Source organism: Bombina bombina, chromosome 5 (genome assembly GCF_027579735.1).
Source record: "Bombina bombina isolate aBomBom1 chromosome 5, aBomBom1.pri, whole genome shotgun sequence".
NCBI classification, from domain to species: Eukaryota; Metazoa; Chordata; class Amphibia; order Anura; family Bombinatoridae; genus Bombina; species Bombina bombina.
In genome coordinates, this window is record NC_069503.1 from 586,554,407 (window position 1) to 586,576,330 (window position 21,924).

Here is a 21,924-nt window from a genome sequence, read left to right on the forward strand (position 1 = left end):
GCGGCCCTTAGGTCGCGGGGCATAGAAGTGGCCCCTTATTTAGACGACATCCTGATACAGGCGTCAAACATCCAAATTGCCAAGTCTCATACGGACGTAGTTCTGGCATTTCTGAGATCACTTGGGTGGAAAGTGAACAAGGAAAGAGTTCTTTCCCCAATCTCAAGGGTTTCCCTCCTAGGGACTCTGATAGATTCTGTAGAAATGAAAATTTATCTGACGGAGTCCAGGTTGTCAAAGTTTCAAAATTTCTGCCGTGTTTTTCATTCCATCCGCGCCCTTCGGTGGCTCAGTACATGAATGAAATCGGCTTAATGGTAGCGGCAAGGGACATAGTACCGTTTGCACGTCTACATTTCAGACCGCTGCAACTATGCATGCTCAGTCAGAGGAACGGGGATTACACAGATTTGTCCCCCTGTTGAACCTGGACCAAGAGACCAGAGATTCTCTTCTCTGGTGACTATGTCGGGTCCATCTGTCCAAGGGTATGACCTTCCGCAGGTCAGATGGGACAATTGTTACAATGGATGCCAGCCTTTTAGGTTGGGATGCAGTCTGGAACTCCCTGAAGGCTCAGGGATAGTGGACTTAGGAGGAGACCCTCCTTCTAATAAATATTCTGGGAGTGATATTCCATGCTCTTCAGACTTGACCTCAGTTAGCAACTCTGAGGTACATCATACTCAGTCGGACAATATACACGACTGTGGCTTACATCAGCCATCAAGGGGGAACAGAAGTTCCCTAGTGATGTTAGAAGTCTTACAATAATTCACTGGACAGAGACTCACTCTTGTCTATCAGCTATCCATATCCCAGGTGTTGAGAACTGGGAGGTGGATTTTCTAAGTCGTCAGACTTTTCTTCCGGGGGAGTGGGATTTCCTCCGGAGGTCAAGACCAAGCAGGAGATGGCTTTGGTGTTTTTGACAGCGCCTGCGTAGCCACGCAGGACCTGGTATGCAGATCTGGTGGACATGTCATCCTTTCCATCACGGTCTCTGCTTCTGAGACAGGTCCCTCTACCTCAGGGTCCTTTCAACCATCTAAATAGAATCAATCTGAGATGGACTGCCTGGAGACTGAACGCTTGATGTTATCAAAGCATGGCTTCTCCGAGTCAGTCATTGATACCTTAATACAGACATGAAAGCCTGTCTCTAGGAAAATTGAACATAGATATGGTGTAAATATCTGATTTTTATGAATCCAAGGGTTACTCATGGAGTAAAGTCTGGATTCCCAGGACATTATCTTTTCTCCAAGATGTTTTTGAGAAAAGGGTTGTCAGCTAATTCCTTAAAAGGGACAGATTTTTACTCTATTTTTTTGCACAAGCGTCTGGCAGGTTTTCTAGACGTTCAGGCATTTGGTCAGGCTTTGGTTAGATCCAAGCCTGTGTTTAAAACTGTTGCTCCGCCATGGAGCTTAAACCTGGTTCTTAAGGTCCTTCAAGAAGTTCCGTTTGAACCTTTTTTGTTCCATAGATATCAATCTTAATCTTGGAAAGTTCTTTTTGGGTAGCTATTTCCTCGACTCGTAGAGTCTCCAAGTTACCTGTGTTACAATGTGATTCTCCTTATCTGGTCCTTCGTACGGATAAGGTAGTCCTGTGTACCAACCTGGTTTTTTTTCCTAAGGTGGTATCTAACAAGAACATCACTCAAGAGATAGTTGTTCCATGCTTGTATCCTAATCCTTCCTCAAAGAAGGAACGTCTATTACACAATATTGGACATGGTTTGTGCTTTAAAGTTTTACTTACAAGCTACTACAGTTTTTATCAAACGTTCACCTTGTTTGTTGTCTATTCTGGATAGAGGAGAGGTCAAAAGACTTCAGCAGCCTCTCTGTCTTTTTGGTTAAAAAGCATAATTCATTTAGCTTATGAGACTGCTGGACATTCTACTAGAGCTGTGGTTTTCACTTGGGCCTTTTTAAAATGAGGCTTCTGTTGAACAGATTTACAAGACGGAGTCTTGGTCTGCGCTTCATACTTTTTCAAATTTAACAAATTTGATACCTTGCTTCTTCGGAGGCTATTTTTGGGAGAAAGGGTTTTTTACAGGCAGTGGTAACTTCCGTTTAAGTACCTGCCTTGTCCCTCCCATCATCCGTGTACTTTAGCTTTGGTATTGGTATTCCATAAGTAATGGATGATCCGTGGACTGGATACACTTAACAAGAGAAAACATCATTTATGCTTACCTGATAAATTTATTTCTCTTGTAGTGTATCCAGTCCACGGCCCGCCCTGTCACTTTAAGGCAGGTAATTTTTTTTATTTGAACTACAGTCACCACTGCACCCTATGGTTTCCTTTCTCTGCATGTTTTCGGTCGAATGACTGAATATGGCAGTTAGGGGAGGAGCTTTATAGCAGCTTTGCTGTGGGTGGACTCTTGCAACTTCCTGTTGGGAAGGAGAATATTCCATAAGTAATGGATGATCCGTGGACTGGATACACTTAACAAGAGAAATAAATGTATCAGGTAAGCATAAATTATGTTTTTGGAATTGAGAGCGATATTCAATGCACTCCAGGCATGGCCTCAACTAGCGGAGGCCAAATTCATCAGATTTCAGTTGGACAACATGACGACTGTAGCGTACATCAATCATCAGGGAGGAACAAAGAGTTCCCTGGCGATGAGGGAGGTATCCAAGATCATCAAATGGGCAGAGGATCACTCCTGCCATCTATCAGCAATTCACATCCCAGGAGTGGACAACTGGGAAGCGGATTATCTGAGTCGTCAGACTTTCCATCCGGGGGAGTGGGAACTTCACCCGGAGGTTTTGCCCAGTTAACTCAACTATGGGGCCTTCCAGATCTGGATCTGATGGCGTCACGTCAGAACTCCAAAGTTCCACGTTACGGGTCCGGGTCCAGGTCCAGGGATCCCAAGGCGACATTGGTAGATACCTTAGTAGCGCCTTGGTCGTTCAATCTAGCTTATGTCTTTCCACCGTTTCCTCTTCTCCCCCGGCTAGTAGCCAGGATCAAACAGGAGAAGGCTTCGGTAATTCTGATAGCTCCTGCGTGGCCACACAGGACTTGGTATGCAGACCTGGTGAATATGTCATTGGTTCCACCATAGAAGCTACCTTTGAGGCAGGACCTTCTAATCCAAGGTCCATTCACACATCCAAACCTAGTTTCTCTGCAACTGACTGCTTGGAGATTGAACGCTTGATTCTCGCTAAGCGTGGGTTTTCGGAATCAGTTATAGATACTCTGATCCAGGCTAGGAAGGCTGTCACCAGAAAAATTTACCTTAAGATATGGCGGAAATATCTTTGCTGGTGCGAATCCAAGGGTTACTCATGGAGTAAGATTAGGATTCCAAGGTTACTATCTTTTCTCCAAGAAGGATTGGAGAAAGGTCTGTCAGCTAGTTCCTTAAAAGGACAGATATCTGCTCTGTCTGTTTTGTTACACAAGCGTCTGGCAGCCGTGCCAGATGTTCAGGCTTTTGTACAGGCTTTAGTTAGAATTAAGCCCGTCTACAGACCTGTGGCTCCTCCATGGAGTCTAAATTTAGTTCTTTCAGTTCTTCAAGGGGTTCCGTTTGAACCTCCTACATTCCATAGATATTAAGTTACTGTCTTGGAAAGTTTTGTTTTTGGTAGCTATTTCTTCTGCTAGAAGAGTTTCTGAATTGTCTGCTTTGCAGTGTAATTCACCCTATCTGGTGTTTCATACAGATAAGGTCGTTTTACGTACCAAACATGGTTTTCTTCCAAAAGTGGTTTCCAATAAGAATATTAACCAGGAAATAGTTGTTCCTTCTCTGTGTCCTAATCCAGTTTCTAACTAGGAACGTCTGTTACACAATCTTGATGTGGTTTGTGCTTTGAAGTTTTATTTAAAAGCAACTAAAGACTTCAGACAAACATCGTCCTTGTTTGTTGTCTATTCTGGCAAGAGGAGAGGTCAAAAAGCGACTGCGACCTCTCTGTCTTTCTGGCTGAAAAGTATCATCCGATTGACTTATGAGACTGCTTGAAGGCAGCCTCCTGAACGAATTACAGCTCACACTACTAGAGCTGTGGCTTCCACATGGGCTTTCAAGAATGAGGCTTCTGTTGAACAGATCTGTAAGGCAGCGACTTGGTCTTCACTGCATACATTTACCAAATTTTACAAATTCGATACTTTTGCTTCTTCGGAGGCTATTTTTGGGAGGTTTTGCAAGCAGTGGTGCCTTCCGTTTAGGTTACCTGACTTGTTCCCTCCCTTCATCCGTGTCCTAAAGCTTTTGTATTGGTTCCCACAAGTAAGGATGAAGCCGTGGACCGGATACACCAATGTAGGAGAAAACAGAATTTATGTTTACCCGATAAATTTCTTTCTCCTACGGTGTATCCGGTCCACGGCCCACCCTGGCATTTTGGTCAGGTTTAAATTTATTCTTGTAAACTACAGTCACCACTGCACCCTATGGTTCTCCTTTTTCTCCTAACCGTCGGTCGAATAACTGGGGGGGGGGCGGAGCCTGAGGGGAGCTATATGGACAGCTCTGCTGTGTGTTCTTTGCCACTTCCTGTAGGGATTGAGAATATCCCACAAGTAAGGATGAAGCCGTGGACCGGATACGCCGTAGGAGAAAGAAATTTATCAGGTAAACATAAATTCTGGGTTTTTTTATATGAAAAAAAAAAACAACCTTATTTTAGTACTGGCAGACTTTCTGCAAGTACTTAAGATGGCGGGACAATTGTTGGGTGGGGGAGGGATGAGAGCTGTTTGGGAGGGATCAGGTAGGTGGGATGTGTCAGGTGGGAGGCTGATCTTTGCACTAAAGCTAAAATTAACCCCGTCACTGCTGGGCATAATACAAGTCTGGTGCGCAGCGGTATTTAGCGGCCTTGTAATTACCAAAAAATAATGCCACAGCCATAAATGTCTGCTATTTCTGTACAAAGGGGATCCCAGAGAAGCATTTACAACTATTTGTGCCATAATTGCACTGGTTGTTTGTAATTTCAGTGAGAAACCCAAAGTTAGTGAAAAAGTGAACAATTTTTTTTTTTTATTTGATCGAATTTGGCGGTGAAATGGTGGCATGAAATATTTCAAAATGGGCCTAGATCAATACTTTGGGTTGTCTACTACACTAAAGCCAACCCTACAAGCTACCCAATTAACCCTTTCACTGCTGGGCCTTATACAAGTGTGGTGCGCAGCGGCATTTAACAGCCTTCTAATACCAAAAAGTAATGCCACAGCCATAAATGTCTGCTATTTCTGAACAAAGGGGATCCCAGAGAAGCATTTACAACTATTTGTGCCATAATTGCACAAATTGTTTGTAAATAATTTCAGTGAGAAACCTAAAGTTTGTGAAAAAGTTAGATTTTTTATTTTTATTTCATCGCATTTGGCGGTGAAATGGTGGCATGTAATATACCAAAATGGGCCTAGATTAATACTTTGGGTTGGCTACTAAAAAAAAATATATACATGTCAAGGGATATTCGGGGATTCCTGACAGATATCAGTGTTCCAATGTAACTATCGCTAATTTTGAAGAAAAAAAATGGTTTGGAAATAGCAAAGTGCTACTTGTACTTATTGCCCTATAACTTGCAAAGAACATGTAAACATTGGGTATTTCTAAACTCAAGACAAAATTTAGAAACTATTTAGCATGGGTGTTTTATGGTGGTTGTAGATGTGTAACAGATTTTGGGGGTCAAAGTTAGAAAAAGTGTGTGTTGTCTTTCTGACACCGTGAGTCCACGGATCATCATCAATTACTGTTGGGAATATAACTCCTGGCCAGCAGGAGGAGGCAAAGAGCACTACAGCAAAGCTGTTAAATATCACTCCCCTACCCACAATCCCCTAGTCATTCTCTTTGTCTGTAGTGCAAGGAGGAGGTGAAGTTTAGGTGTATGAGTTTTCTTCAATTAAGTTTTTTTTTTTTTTTTTTTTTTTTTTTTAGCAGAGTAAGATTACTGTTCCTTTCTGGGATCTAGCCTAGTCCACATCAGTCTCTTCAGTAGGACAGTGGTGGCTTTTGAGCACTTGAGAACTTGTGAGGTACAATCCTCACTGCGTTTTCTCAAGAATCTGCTCCCCTAACTAGAAAACCTGAGTAGGTTACTCAGTTTTTCTCTCTTCACAGGTCCATGCGACGTGCTGCACCCTCTCAAACCAGGTGAGCTGTCCTGCTGCCGGACAGCACTTTCAGTAAAGTGCCATTTTAATTTTCTTTTGCAAGGAGATTGCTGGCACTTGTTACAGCTAAAAGCTGTCTTTATTTAATATGGGACTTTATTAAACCTTCATGTTTGGGGTTTCTTTAAGGCAGTTTGGGCATTGAGACTGTGAGGTGATTTATGGTGGCTCAGTGTGTTATAGTAGTTTTTTTATACTTTAACTTTTGGTCATGGAGATTACGGTTGTAAGCCGTCTTTTGTTTTTTTCCGGCAGTTAGGGCTCTGTAACCGCTCTGTGTTTGAAAAGGCGATTTGTTTCTTCTGTGAGGGAAGTCACTCTGTGAGCTGCAGGACAGGTAGGCACCTCAGTAAAGCTACTGAGGTGTATAGGTAGCCTGAGGTCTATTTGGTTTGTTGCGCTAACACACATTTCTATTTAAAGACCCAGTACACATTTATTTTCAAATAAAGAATTTTTATACTTTATCCTCATTTACTACATAAGATGGATCAAGAGACTTTTCAAACCATTATCCCAGGCAAAGTTGCTGCTTGTCAGTTATGTTTTGATGCTCAGGTGGAACCCCCACTTTTTGTTCCTCATGCATTGAGAGAACTAAGTTTTAGAGGTAAAATATTTGACCATGAGCCACCATTATCCCAGGCAAATGCTGTTTAGATGTGTCTCCTGTTGCAGATATGCCGCAGCTTTCTCCTCAGGCGTCCCAACTTTTTCAGTTTCCTCTTGCAATCCTGTAGGATTTTCTCTACAAGACATTGCTTCCCAGGATTCCTTGCAGTATCTGAGGCCTTGTCAGCTTTCCCCATCTTGCAGGGAAGGCGTAAAAGGAAATTTAAAAAATTTACTAAAAAATATGTATGTCCACCAGGGTCTACAGTGGCAACATCAGAGTAATTTTCGTTCCTTTCGTAACTTTAAAGGCAAGTCTTCCCCCCCTTCCTCCAACAAGATCAAGCCAAGCCTTTCTGGAAGCCCAACCAGTCCTGGAATAAGGGAAAGCAATCTAAAAAGCCTTCAGCTGATTCCAAGTCAGCATGAAGGGTTGGCCCCCAATCCGGGAGCGGATCTTGTAGGGGGCAGACTCTCTCTTTTTCCCAGGCTTGGATAAGAGATGTACCGGATCCCTGGGCGGTAGACATTTTCTCCCAGGGATACAAAATAGATTTAAAATCTTTTTCCTCCCAGAGGCAGGTTTCTCCTCTCCAGATTATCTGTAGACCAGATAAAAAGAGAGGCGTTCTGACATTGTCAAGGACCTTGCACCCTGGGGGTAATAGTTCCAGTTCCCTTTCAGGAAAGGGGTCTGGGATTTTACTCTAATCTGTTCGTAGTTCCCAAAAAGGAGGGAACTTTTCGACCAATCCTAGATCTAAAATGTTTAAACAAGTTTCTCAGAGTGCCCTCCTTCAAGATGGAGACTATACGCTCCATTCTTCTCTTGGTACAAGAGGGTCAGTTCATGACAACCATAGACCTAAAGGATGCATACCTTCATGTTCCCATTCACAGGGACCATCACAAGTTTCTGAGATTCGACTTTTTGGACAATCATTTCCAGTTCGTGGCCCTTCCATTCGGCCTTGCCACAGCTCCCAGAATTTTTTCAAAGGTTCTGGGGGCTCTTTTAGCTGTGCTTCGATCTCGGGGCATTGCAGGGACACCTTATCTGGACGACATTCTGGTTCAGGCACCATCTTTTCAACAAGCAGAATCTTATACAGACATCTTGTTGTCTTTTCTTCGATCCCATGGATGGAAGGGGAATCGGGGAACAAAGTTCTCTGGTTCCAGCTACAAGGGTTGTATTTTTGGGGACCATAATAGACTCCCTGTTAATGAAGATTTTTCTAACCGAGATCAGAAAAAGAAAGATTTTCAACTCTTGTTTTGCCCTTTAGTCCTCTCCACAGCCGCCAGTGGCTCAGTGTATGGAGGAAATCGGTCTGATGGTGGCTTCCATGGACAACCTTTAGTTTGCTCAGTTCCATCTCAGACCTCTGCAGTTATGCATGCTCAGACAATGTAACGGGGGCTATACGGACCTGTCTCCGCGTGTAGATATAGATCAGGCGTCAATAGACTCTCTCTTCCGTGGTGGCTTTCTCAGGATCATCTCTCCCAGGGTATTTGCTTCCGCAGACCCTCCTGGGTGATGGTGACCATGAATGCCAGCCTTTTAGGTTGGGGAGCAGTATGGGGCTCGTTGAAGGCTCAGGGATTATGGACCCAGGAGGAGTCAGTCCTGCCCATAAACATCTTGGAGCTGAGAGCAATCTTCAATGCTCATCTGGCCTGGCCTCAGTTAGCTTTAGCCCGGTTTATCAGATTCCAGTCGGACAACAACCTCAGTGGCCTACATCAACCACCAGGGGGGAACTCGGAGTTCCTTGGCCATGACAGAGGTGCCTGAATTATTCAGTGGGCGGAGACCCACAACTGCTGTCTTTCTGCAATCCACGTCCCAGGAGTAGACGATTGGGAAGCGGATTTTCTGAGCAGACACACTTTTCATCCCAGGGAGTGGGTACTTCATTCGGATGTGTTTTTCAGCTTGACCCTCAAGTGGGTGCAGCCGGAGTTGGATCTCATGGCTTCTCGTCAGAATGCCAAACTCCCGAGATACGGCTCAAGGTCAAGAGATCCGCAGGCATTTCTGATCGTTGCTCTGGCAGTTCCTTGGAACTTCAGTCTAGCATACCCGTTTCCTCGGTTCGCTCTCCTTCCAAGAGTCATTGCTCGAATTAAGCAGGTGAGGGCGTCTGTAATTCTCATAGCCCCGGCGTGGCCTCGCAGGATTTGGTATGCAGACCTAGTGTATGTATGTATGTATGTATTGGGTACTTGTAAAGCACGGCTAATCACCTGTAAGGGTCTCAAGGCGCTGCTCATTTTATCGACCTCGGAAGGATTAAAGGCTGAGTGGAACTCGCTGGGGATCGAACCTGCAACCCTTGGGTTGCTACAGCGCTCAGCCACAGTGCCTTAGCATGCTGAGCTATCTGTCATTTCCACCTTGGAGACTGCCTCTGAGGAAGGACCTTCTACTTCAGGGTCCCTTCCTTAATCCAAATCTCGTTTCTCTGAAGCTGACTGCTTGGAGATTGAACGCTTAGTTTTATCTAAGCGTGGATTTTCATAGTCGGTCATTAAGACCTTGATTCAGGCTCGTAAGCCTGTGACTCGCAGGATTTACCGTAAGAACTGGCGTAAATACTTGTATTGGTGTGAATCCAAAGAATACTCCTTGGAGTAGAGTAAGGATTCCTAGGATTTTGTCCTTTCGCCAGGATGGTCTAGAGAAGGGTTTGTCGGCAAGTACTCTAAAGGGTCAGATTTCGGCATTGTCTATTTTGTTACATAAGCGCTTGGCGGATGTGCCAGACGTGCCAGATGTGCAATCGTTTTGTCAGGCCTTGGTTAGAATTCAGCCTGTGTTTAAACCTGTTACTCCTCCATGGAGTTTTAACCTTGTTCTTAAAGTTTTACAACAGGCTCCGTTTGAGCCTATGCATTCTTTAGATATTGAGATGTTATCTTGGAAAGTTTTGTTTCATGTTGCTATTGCCTCTGCTCTGAGAGTTTCTGAACTCTCTGCTTTACAGTGTAATTCCCCTTATCTTATATTTCACTCTGATAAGGTGGTTCTGCGTACTAAGTTTGGTTTCCTGCCCAAGGTTGTTTCGGTCAAGAATATTAATCAGGAAATCATTGTACCACCTTTGTGTCCTAATCCTCTTCACAAAGAACGCTTGTTACATAATCTGGATGTTGTGCGAGCGCTAACATTTTATTTGCAGGCAGCTAAGGACTTTCATCAGTCTTTTGCATGGTTTGTTTGCTTTTCTGGGAAACGCAAGGGTCAGAAAGCTACGGCTACTTATCTTTCCCTTTTGGCTGAAGAGCGTTATTCGCTTGGCATATGAGACTGCTGGACAACAACCTCCTGAGAAAATCACAGCTCATTCCACAAGGGCTGTTTCTTCTTCCTGGGCCTTCAGAAATGAAGGTTCTGTGGAACAGATTTACAAGGCAGCAACTTGGTCATCTTTGCACACTTTTTCCAATTTCTTTTTTCAAATTCGATACTTTTGCCTCGGCTGAGGCTTCTTTTGGAAGAAAGGTTCTTCAAGCAGTGGTGCCTTCTGTTTAGGTTCCTGTCTTGTCCCTCCCTTATCATCTGTCTTCTCTGGTTTGGGTATTGGTTCCCAACAGTAATTGATAATGATCCGTAGACTCAGTGTCATTATAAAGAAAACAAAATTTATGCTTGCCTGATAAATACATTTATTTCTTGACACAGTGAGTCCACGGCCCGCCGTGTATTCAGACAGTTTCTTTTTATATAAACCTCAGGCACCTCTGCACCTTTTGTTACTTCCTGTCTCTCCTTTCCCTTTGGTCGAATGACTGGGGGGATTGTGGGTAGGGGAGTGATATTTAACAGCTTGCACCTCTTTGCCGCCTCCTGCTGGCCAGGGGTCATAGTCCCAACAGTAATTGATGATGATCCGTAGACTCACCATGTGTATCGGGTAAGCATAATTTTTTTTATTTTTTTTTCATTTTTTTCATCATATTTTGTAATTTTTTTTTTATAGTAAATTATATGATGAAAATGTTATCTTTAGAAAGTCCATTTAATGGCGAGAACAACTGTATATAATGTGTGAGTACAGTAAATGAGTAAGAGGAAAATTACAGCTAAACACAAACACCGTAGAAATGTAAAAATAGCACTGGTCCCAAACGGTCACAAAATGAATAAAAGTGCTGTGGTCACTAAGGGGTTAATAACATATACCAATTAGGATAAAAGTTTTTACTTAGATACTGGAATGGTGCATTTTCTGTTTTAGCTGCAAATGGTGTGGTGCTGGCAACTGAAAAGAAACAGAAATCTATACTATATGATGAACAAAGTGTACATAAAGTGGAACCAATTACCAAACACATAGGCATGGTGTACAGTGGAATGGGTCCTGATTACAGGTGAGCTTTCTTCTTACATATTTGGAGTGTGTTGTTTTAATGTATTTTGTAATGAATACTGGTAAATAAACTGTTAATAAAAAATGACAACGTAACCCAATATTCTGATTTCTTCCTGAAAGAAAAATGTTCATCTTACTGTTTATTCTATAGAGTTCTTGTCCGGAGAGCCCGGAAACTGGCTCAACAGTACTACCTAGTGTACCAAGAACCTATTCCAACAGCCCAGTTAGTACAGAGAGTGGCTTCAGTCATGCAGGAATATACACAGTCTGGGTAAGTTTACCTATATCTTCATCACTTATAACTTGTTCACAATTCACCATTTATACATGTCTTAACCAACTAAACTTTTGTATACAAATTTACACTAACATAGTCAATCTATTCGACTGATGCTAGTTGGCTAGAGTGAAAGGGACATTGACTACTAAATATGTTTTATAAGCATACTATTGATTCCCTGCCTCCCTTTAGTCATGGTGCCGCCATGTTGAAATCTAGCTTTCACTACATTCCAGTGCTGTCATGTGCAGCAACTCTTCTTTAGATACCTGCAGTGTAACCTATGTTCCTTAATGGCAGCGCCCATGAATAGAGAGGTACATTCAAGGGACACTAAAGCGCCTTCAAAGTCGAAATAATGTTTCATGATTCTAATAAAGCATGTAATTTAAACTTTTCAATATAGTTTCCTTACCAAAATGCACACTATCTTTTTATATGCACACCAGCTCCTACTGAGCATTTGCAAAAGTGCACAGTATGTACGTAATATGCATTTTTGTGATTGGCTGATGGTTGTCACATGAGATGTGATTAACTTTGAAATTTGACAGAAAATATTCTGCTGCTCGTTTCAAGTTCAAGTAAGTTGTTTTTATTGTGTATTGGTTATTCAATTATACTGCATCAATTGGTCCTTTAAGGATGAATTAGGATATGTTGTTGATTTTAAATCATATCAGTCTTTTAAACATAGTTTTAATTTTTTTTTCTTCATTTTAAAATGATCATTTGTTGTTTGCTGTAATCAGAGCCAGTGTTTTTTCCCCATAGTTCATGACCAAAAATGATGTGGATACACCTGCTAATTGTTGTTCAGGTGTTTCACGCCCATTGCTAACTGGTGATCAATATTCAGCACATAGCCATGAATTCTCCATAGACAAACATTGTCGGTACAATGAGGCCGTACTGAAGAGGTCAGAGACTTTAAACATGGTACTGTCATAGGAATCCACCTTTGGCACATTTCGTTTTGTGAAATTGCTGCCCTGCTGCATATCCTCCAGGCAACTGTAAGTGCTATTATTGTGAAATGGAGAAATCTAGCAGCAACAACAGCTCAGCCAGGAAACTGTAAACCTTGCAAACTCACAGAGCGTGGTTGCAAAAGTGGTGTGTGTAAAAAAAAAAAAAAAAAAAAAAAAATGCCTATCTGTTGCATCACATGTTAGAGTCCCAGACTGCCTCTGAAAGCAACATCAACACAAGAACTGTGTGTTGGGAGCTTAATAAAATGGGTTTCCATGGCTGATCAGCTGTACACAAGCCTCACAGCAAAATGCGCAAAGCCAAGCGTCACCTGGATTTGGGTAAGGCATGTATTTGGCAGTCTGATGGAAGAATCTTTGTGCCGGTATATGCCAGGAGAACGCTACTTACAAGAAAGCGTAGTGCCTACAGTACAATTGGGTGTAATGGTCTGGGGCTGTTTTTCATGATTTGTGCTGCACCCTTTTGTTCCAGTGAAGGGTCCACTTAATGCTACACGAAACAGACATTTTAGACAGTTGTGTTCTTCCAACTTTGTGGGAACTGTTTTTTCTGTTCAGCATGACTCTGCCCCTGTAAACAAAGATGTCCCTGAAGACATGGTTTGACGAGTTTGATGTGGAGGAACTTGAGCGGCCTGCAAAAGAACTCTAACCTGAACCCCACTGAATACTTTTGGGATTAATTGGAATGCCAATTGCAAGCCAGACTTTGCATCCGCATTTCCGCACTCCAAAATCTTGTAGATAACCTTTCCAAAACAGTTGCAGCTTTTATAGCTGCAAAGGGGAGGCAACTCCATTTTAATGCCTGTGGTTTTGGAATGGATATCAAACAAGCTCATATAGATGTCTACATACGTTTTTGCCAACTAGTTTAGCTTAGATGATGCCTTTTAAATCTTACTGCAGAGTTGAGGAACAGGAGAGAACCATCATAAGCCTACATAGAACATCTACTTTATAAAGATCTTTTTTTATTTAATCAAGTTAGGAAATGCTAATGAATTACAATATTTTGTAAGCAGTGCATTTACTCATTTTACATTTTTATTTTCCAGTGGTGTACGTCCATTTGGAGTCTCGTTACTGATTGCTGGTTGGGATGAGGAACGGCCCTATTTATTTCAATCAGACCCATCTGTAAGTAACAGTGTGTATATATTTTTGTTTTCTTTTAATTTATGAACAGATTGGTGAAATACTGTTCTTGTTTTAACAATCGTGTCTTTATGAAAAATGTAGCCTAAAGTATCTGAAAGGTGTAGTAATGCATATATTGAAATGTTTTCATGTAAGGCAAAAAAACTACAGTTATAGAATTCTAGCCTCTTATTGGCATTTATATGTAGTAGATTGTTGAATGCCAAATATTGTATGTTATATATCATTGGCTGATTTTACTCACCACCTGGCTAAAGTCTGAAGCCAAAGTTTAAGCTAAAACAATCTATTATTATTTCAATGTTTGCACAATTTATAATTAAATCAATTTTGTTAAATTATGCAATTGTTTACTTTGGATAGCTTAAAGGGACAGTGAAGTCAAAATTAAACTCATAATTCAGATAAAGCATGTGGTTTAAAGGGCCATAATACCCAAATGTTTAAACACTTGAAAGTGATGCAGCATAGCTGTAAAAAGCTGATTAGAAAATATCACCTGAACATCTCTATGTAAAAAAGAAAGATATTTTACCTCAAAAGTTCCTCAGTAGCCACCTCCCATTGTAAAGGATTTCTAAGCAGCATTTTAGTGTGTTTGTCCTGGGACATCTGAAGGGACTAGCATCGTGCACTCTCATATTTCACCAATCAGGTAAAGGAAGCTTACTATGAAATCTCATGAGAGTTAAGTCAAATCTCATGAGATCACAGTAAGAGTTCATGACCTCAGCACTGCTGATGCTGATTGGCTGCTGTTCATTTCTTCATTTTTTTTTTATTTTTTTACCTGCAGCTGGGAGCAGCTGAGTATAACTTTTTACACAGAACTTACTCTGCTGAGCTGAGGAGATTGTGAGGTAAAATATCTTCCTTTTTTACATAGAGATGCTCAGGTGATATTTTCCTGTCAGCTTTTTACAGTTATACTGCATCAGTTTCAAGTGATTTAGCATATGAGTATTATGTCCCTTTAATCAACTTTCCTATATCTTTCTGTTAGCACGTTGTCCTTTGGTTGAAGACTAAAGCTAGGTAGGCTGAGTGGAGGAGTGTGCTCGTGTCTTTAGCAGTCTATGGCAGCAGTTTTTTTTATGCTATGTATAACATTGCTATAAACAATGTTGCAAACACTGCTGCCAGATGGCTAGAGACATGTGCACACTCCTGAGCTCTCCTAAAATTACTCTTTAACAAATTATACCAAAAAAACTAAGCAAAAATTGATAAAACAAAAGTAAATGTGTAAGTTGTTTGATATGTCATACTCTATCCAATCCATTGAAGTTTAATTTTTACTTTGCTTTCACTTTTAAATACCATTTATAAATAACAGTAAATGTTATAATATTTCTATAAGTATTGAGTATTACACTGTCCCACCTGGCTGGCAAGATTTTTGGTGAAGAACACTGATGTTAGCTCAAACATGAGCAGTGTTCTAGAGATATAGATTGATAAGCAAGCATATCATTTTGTAAATTATATATATATATATATATATATATATATATATATATATATATATATATATATATATATATATATATATATATAATTTACAAAATGATATGCTTGCTTATCAATCTATATCTCTAGAACACTGCTCATGTTTGAGCTGTGTTCTAGAGATATAGATTGATAAGCAAGCATATCATTTTGTAAATTATATATATATATATATATATATATATATATATATATATATATATATATATATATATATATATATAATACTGTGTATAGTAAGAAATCATGGGTAGTCCGCCATTAACATTAATAAACATTTGCTTTGTATCATCAATTACTGTTTGAAAACAAGCTAAATACTAAAGTTGGCAAATTTTTGTATTTTTTTTTTCTTTTTCTCTATTTAATGGGTCAAACTGGTTCTTTTTTCTTTGTGTCACGTTTATATTTATGTTCTTCTTGAACACTGCCTTAAGCCAAAACGGTTTCAAAGATAGCAACAGTGATCACAAAGTTTTAATTGAACAATGTTTTACAGTCCATCAGTTGAGCTAATCATTTGCATTACATATCTATATCTTTGAGCCATGCATTACATTATACCTTAAAACGCAGTATGTTTCATTTTGCTATAATGTTTGTGCAGCGGTCTCACTGCCTCCCTCCGTATCACTCCTTTCCTTTTCCTTTGATCATGGCTGTACTGCCTATGTCATTTAGGTGTATGGAAGAGTACTCGTGGCATTAAATGTGCTTGTTGCCTAGAGATCTGAGTGCCAATGCCATTGTTTTTAAAAGTAGCAATAGTGTGTGTGTACATGGCTCCATCTAAAGACCCACTTGGCAACATAAAATTTAAAACCATGGGAATTTACCCCCATACACGTAAAAACGCTATTGGAGATACATTTGCTTTTATTGCATTGAAACATTTGCGAAGGAGTGTGTGTGTGTGTGTGTGGGGGGGGGGGGGGTTAATAGGCTAGATAAGAGAGCCTATATTTCTCTTGTAAGGTGTATCCAGTCCACGGATCATCCATTACTTGTGGGATATTCTCCTTCCCAACAGGAAGCTGCAAGAGGATCACCCACAGCAGAGCTGTCTATATAGCTCCTCCCCTAACTGCCCACCCCCAGTCATTCTCTTGCAGCTCTCGACAATGGAAGTAGCTAGAGAGATGTGGTGCATTAATGTAGTTTATCTTCAATCAAAAGTTTATTTTCAAATGGTACCGGAGTTGTACTATTTTAGCCTGCGGCAGAAAGTTGAAGAAGAGTCTGCCTGTGGTCTTTGATCTTAGCAGGTTGTAACTAAGATCCATTGCTGTTCTCACACATAACTGAAGAGATGGGTAACTTCAGCTGGGGGGATAGCGTGCAGGGTCTCCTGCTCTGAGGTATGTGCAGTTTTAAATTTTTCTAGAGAAATGAATATGCTAGAAAATGCTGACAATACAGGATTTATTTAAGGTAAGCCTGATTACAGTGATCTAATAACGACTGGTATCATGCTTGCTATAAAGGGTAATATTTTTATTATTTACTCACATTACTGAATAGATTTAACGTTTGCTTGAAGTGTATAAACGTCTTTTTTTTTACATATTGGTGATAAAACTATTCTGGGGCCCAGTTTTTTCCACATGGCTGTCTAGATTTTGCATAGGGATAATTTTTTAAGGCCCTCTCACTGTGAGTACAGGTTGGGAGGGGCCTATTTTCGTTTTTGCAGCTTGAGACATCCAGCTTCCCTGAAGGAGTCCCCTGAACATTTAGGACCTCTCTAAAGGGTTTTTGTGCCTTCCAAAGTCGTTGTATGCGCAGGTAGGGCCACAGCAGAGCTGTGACAGTTTGTTGTGACTGTTTTAAAAACGTTTATCGTTTTTTTGATCCGTTTTTGAAACTAAGGGGTTAATCATCCATTTGCAAGTGGGTGCAATGCTCTTTTAGCCCATTATACACACTGTAAAAATTTCGTAAGATTTACTGCTTTTTTCACTGTTTTAGCAGTTTCTGTGATTGTTTTTTTTCTCTTAAAGGCACAATACCGTTTTTATTTTTTGCTTGTTCAGTTATTAAAGTGTTTTCCATGCTTGCTGGTCTCATTACTAGTCTGTTTAAACATGTCTGACATAGAGGATACTCATTGTTCACTATGTTTAGAAGCCATTGTGGAACCCCCTCTTAGAATGTGTACCAAATGCACTGATTTTACTATAAATTATAAAGACCATATTCTGGCTTTAAAAAATTTATCACCAGAAGAAATTGACAAGGAGGAAGTTATGCCGGCTAACTCTCCCCACGTGCCAGATTCTATAAATCCCGCTCAGGGGACACCTAGTACCTCTAGCGCGCCCATTGCGTATACCTTGAAAGACATGGGGGCAGTTATGAATCATACCCTTACAGAGGTATTATCTAAACTGCCAGGATTGCAAGGAAAGCGAGACAGCTCTGGGAATAGAATAAATACAGAGCTCTCTGACGCTTTAGTAGCTAGGTCTGAAACACCTTCACATTATACTGAAGCTGAAGCAGGGGAGCTTCAATCTGTGGGTGATTTTTCTGATTCAGGGAAGATACTTCACTCTGATTCTGATATGTCTACATTTAAATTTAAGCTTGAACACCTCCGCGTATTGCTCAGGGAGGTTTTAGTAACTCTGGATGACTGTGACACTATTGTAGTCCCAGAGAAATTATGTAGATTGGATAAATACTATGCAGTACCTACTTACACTGATGTTTTTCCAATCCCTAAAAGGTTTTCTGAAATTCTCTCCCCCTCCTGTTTTTAAAAAGATGTTTCCTATAGACGCTGCTACACGGGACTTATGGCAGACGGTCCCTAAGGTGGAGGGAGCAGTTTCTACTCTAGCTAAGCGTACCACTATCCCTGTCGAGGACAGTTGTGCTTTTCTAGATCCAATGGACAAAAAAATTAGAGAGTTACCTTAAATTTTTTTTTATTCAACAAGGGTTTATTCTCCAGCCCCTTGCATGCATTGCCCCCGTCACTGCTGCTGCGGCCTTCTGGTTTGAGTCTCTCGAAGAGGCTCTACAGGTAGAAACCCCATTGGATGATATCCTTGACAAGCTTAAAGCCCTTAAGCTAGCCAATTCATTTGTTTTTGATGCCGTTGTTCATTTAACCAAACTAACGGCTAAGAACTCAGGTTTTGCTATTCTGGCGCATAGGGCGCTATGACTTAAATCCTGGTCAGCTGACGTTACTTCAAAGTCTAAGCTTCTCAACATTCCCTTCAAGGGGCAGACCCTATTCGGGCCTGGGCTGAAGGAGATCATTTCTGATATTACTGGAGGAAAAAGGTCACGCCCTTCCTCAGGATAGGTCCAGCAAATTAAGGACCAAACAGCCTAATTTTCGTGCCTTTCGAAATTTCAAGAGTGGTGCAGCTTCAACTTCCTCTAATACAAAACAGGAGGGAAATTTTGCCCAGTCCAAGCTGGTCTGGAGACCTAACCAGGCTTGGAACAAAGGAAAGCAGGCCAAGAAGCCTGCTGCTGCCTCTAAGACAGCATGAAAGATCAGCCCCCGATCCGGTAACTGATCTAGTAGGGGGCAGACTTTCTCTCTTTGCCCAGGCTTGGGCAAGAGATGTCCAGGATCCCTGGGCGTTGGAAATTGTGTCTCAGGGATACCTTCTGGAATTCAAAGCTTCTTCCCCAAAAGGAAGATTTCACCTCTCACAATTATCTGCAAAACAAATAAAGAGAGAGGCATTCTTACATTGTGTTCAAGACCTCCTAGTTATGGGAGTGATCCACCCAGTTCCAAAGGAGGAACAGGGGCAAGGCTTCTATTCAAATCTGTTTGTGGTTCCCAAGAAAGAGGGAACCTTCAGACCAATCTTAGATCTCAAGATCCTAAACAAATTTCTCAGCGTTCCATCCTTCAAGATGGAGACTATTCGAACCATCCTTCCTATGATCCAGGAGGGTCAGTATATGACTACCGTGGATTTAAAGGATGCTTATCTTCACATTCCGATACACAGAGATCATCATCGGTTTCTCAGGTTCGCCTTCCTAGACAGGCATTACCAGTTTGTGGCTCTTCCCTTTGGGTTAGCCACGGCACCAAGAATCTTTACAAAGGTTCTGGGGTCACTCTTGGCGGTCCTAAGGCTGCGGGGTATAGCAGAGACTGCTGGCCAGCAGCCTCCTGAAAGAATTACAGCTCATTCTACTAGAGCGGTAGCTTCCACATGGGCTTTTAAAAATGAGGCTTCTGTTGAACAGATTTGTAAGGCGGCGACTTGGTCTTCGCTTCATACTTTTTCTAAATTCTATAAATTTGATACTTTTGCTTCTTCGGAGGCTATTTTTGGGAGAAAGGTCTTACAGGCAGTGGTGCCTTCCGTTTAAGCGCCTGCCTTGTCCCTCCCTTCATCCGTGTCCTATAGCTTTGGTATTGGTATCCCACAAGTAATGGAAGATCCGTGGACTGGATACACCTTACAAGAGAAAACAAAATTTATGCTTACCTGATAAATTTATTTCTCTTGTGGTGTATCCAGTCCACGGCCCGCCCTGTCATTTTAAGGCAGGTGTTTTTTATTTTTAAAGTACAGTCACCACTGCACCCTATAGTTTCTCCTTTCTCTTGCTTGTCTTCGGTCGAATGACTGGGGGTGGGCAGTTAGGGGAGGAGCTATATAGACAGCTCTGCTGTGGGTGATCCTCTTGCAGCTTCCTGTTAAAAAGGAGAATATCCCACAAGTAATGGATGATCCGTGGACTGGATACACCACAAGAGAAATACATTTATCAGGTAAGCATACATTTTGTTTTTAAAATTCAAAAATAAAAAATGTTGTATTAAAATGTATAATTACATTTTAGTCATGTACCTAAGCAATTAATTGATTGCGTTGACTAGCTATATTCAGACATCCCATTTACTGAGCATCTTTGATTTAAGGCTGAATATTTTTTTTCTTTTAAGGGAGCCTATTTTGCTTGGAAAGCAACAGCAATGGGAAAGAATTATGTAAATGGAAAGACTTTCCTTGAGAAAAGGTATGGCAAGAAGAATAATGGATGTTGACATACATTTTTCCACTACCGACCCTGTAAAATCTATGTTTAAAATTCTGGGACAGAACTATCAAACCTCAGAAAATCAGTACATTATACCCTCATTTAACTGCTTTCCAAAAAGGCCACAAAACTGGATCTTTTAAAAAAAATACATTTACTTAAGTTTTGCAATAATTTTTTTTCTTTTATAGCTTTTGAATATTTTATTGGCAGACTTTAAAGGGACATTAAACACTTTGAGATGGTATTATTAAATGATACATTTTGTGTGTGTGTGTATATGTATGTGTGTATATGTATGTGTGTATATGTATGTGTGTATATATATATATATATATATATATATATATATATATATATATATATATTCTCAAAATAACAAGAGTATTGCATTGAGCAATGATACTTTTTTTATTGGACTAACTATACATTTATAAGATGACAAGCTTTCGGAAGAATGTCTTCCTATTTCAAGTCTGAAGCAATACACTTGAAAAAGGAAGACATTCTTCCAAAAGGTTGTCATCTTATAAATGTATAGTTAGTCCAATAAAAAAGTATCATTCGGCCTTCTGTGGGCCTTGTCAGTGAGGTGCAGTTGTATCTCTCTAAGGGCAACCAGACGTGGACTCCTTGCACACATGCCCTTAGGGGGGGTTGTTTCTCTTGTTCAGAGAAGAATTTCCTGGTATTTTGGCGCTGGACTGTCATTGGGCAGGGTCAGACTGATATGCTACAGGATATTTTTTCTCTGTGAAAAGGCATGCAGGCCCATTTATCAAGCTCCGTATGGAGCTTGAAGGGCCGTGTTTCTGGCGAGTCTTCAGACTCGCCAGAAACACAACTTATGAAGCAGCGGTCAAAAGACCGCTGCTCCATAACCCTGTCCGCCTGCTCTGAACAGGCGGACAGGAATCGCCAGACATCAACCCGATCGAATACGATCGGGTTGATTGACAGCTCCCTGCTGGCGGCCGATTGGCCGCGAGTCAGCAGGGGGCGGCGTTGCACCAGCAGCTCTTGTGAGCTGCTGGTGCAATGTTAAATGCGGAGAGCGTATTGCTCTCCGCATTTAGCGAGGTCTTGCGGACCTGATCCGCAGTGTCGGATCAGGTCCGCAAGACCTTTGATAAATGGGCCTGATGGTGTGCTAAGAGTGTGCACCCTGAGTTGCAATGGAAATGAACAGGCATGGAAGTTATTCTAGCTTTTGTTCTATCTCTGAAGTGCGGCTGAAGTCCATTCTGAAATTGTGAGCTTTTCAGTTCCTGTTAGAAATGGATGTGCAGGACACTGTTGTATTCCACACAGCCATTGGCTGCACACTAGTGATCTATTTATACCTGTCCCTAATTGGCCACAGCAGAGAAGGTAACCTAAGATATAACATGGCAGCTCCCATTATTTTATAGACAATACAACTTTACACTCATGTCAAAATTTAAACAGCTAATAAAACTTTAAAAAACACATCTACATGTTATTTCCCTTGAATGGGTCATTCTATCTAGCATTTATTTAGTGTTTAATGTCCATTTATGCTCATGAATTCCCCATAAAATGTTTTTGTGTTGTAAAAAAAAAACAAAACAAAATAACGTTTTGTCCTATATACTAAAGCGCATACTTTATAATTCAGAGCTTTTATCTTTTACAAAAGGACAGGCTGGTACTCTCTCTGGATTTTTAAAGAGTAATACAACTTTTAGTGCATAATTTGTGATGTTTCAGGGATATCTCTTCTTCCTCAGAACAAATGTGCAAA

General features: G+C 41.0%; 1 protein-coding gene across 1 annotated transcript in view; it reads left to right on the forward strand.

Moving 5' to 3' along the window:
• PSMA2 (proteasome 20S subunit alpha 2) overlaps nucleotides 1-21,924 on the forward strand; it is a 49,117-nt gene that overhangs the window by 25,079 nt on the left and 2,114 nt on the right. Inside the window, exons 3-6 of the mRNA XM_053714545.1 lie at nucleotides 11,049-11,181; nucleotides 11,335-11,457; nucleotides 13,520-13,601; nucleotides 20,065-20,138. Coding sequence (XP_053570520.1) covers nucleotides 11,049-11,181; nucleotides 11,335-11,457; nucleotides 13,520-13,601; nucleotides 20,065-20,138 — 412 coding nt within the window. The remainder of the gene's footprint in view (nucleotides 1-11,048; nucleotides 11,182-11,334; nucleotides 11,458-13,519; nucleotides 13,602-20,064; nucleotides 20,139-21,924) is intronic.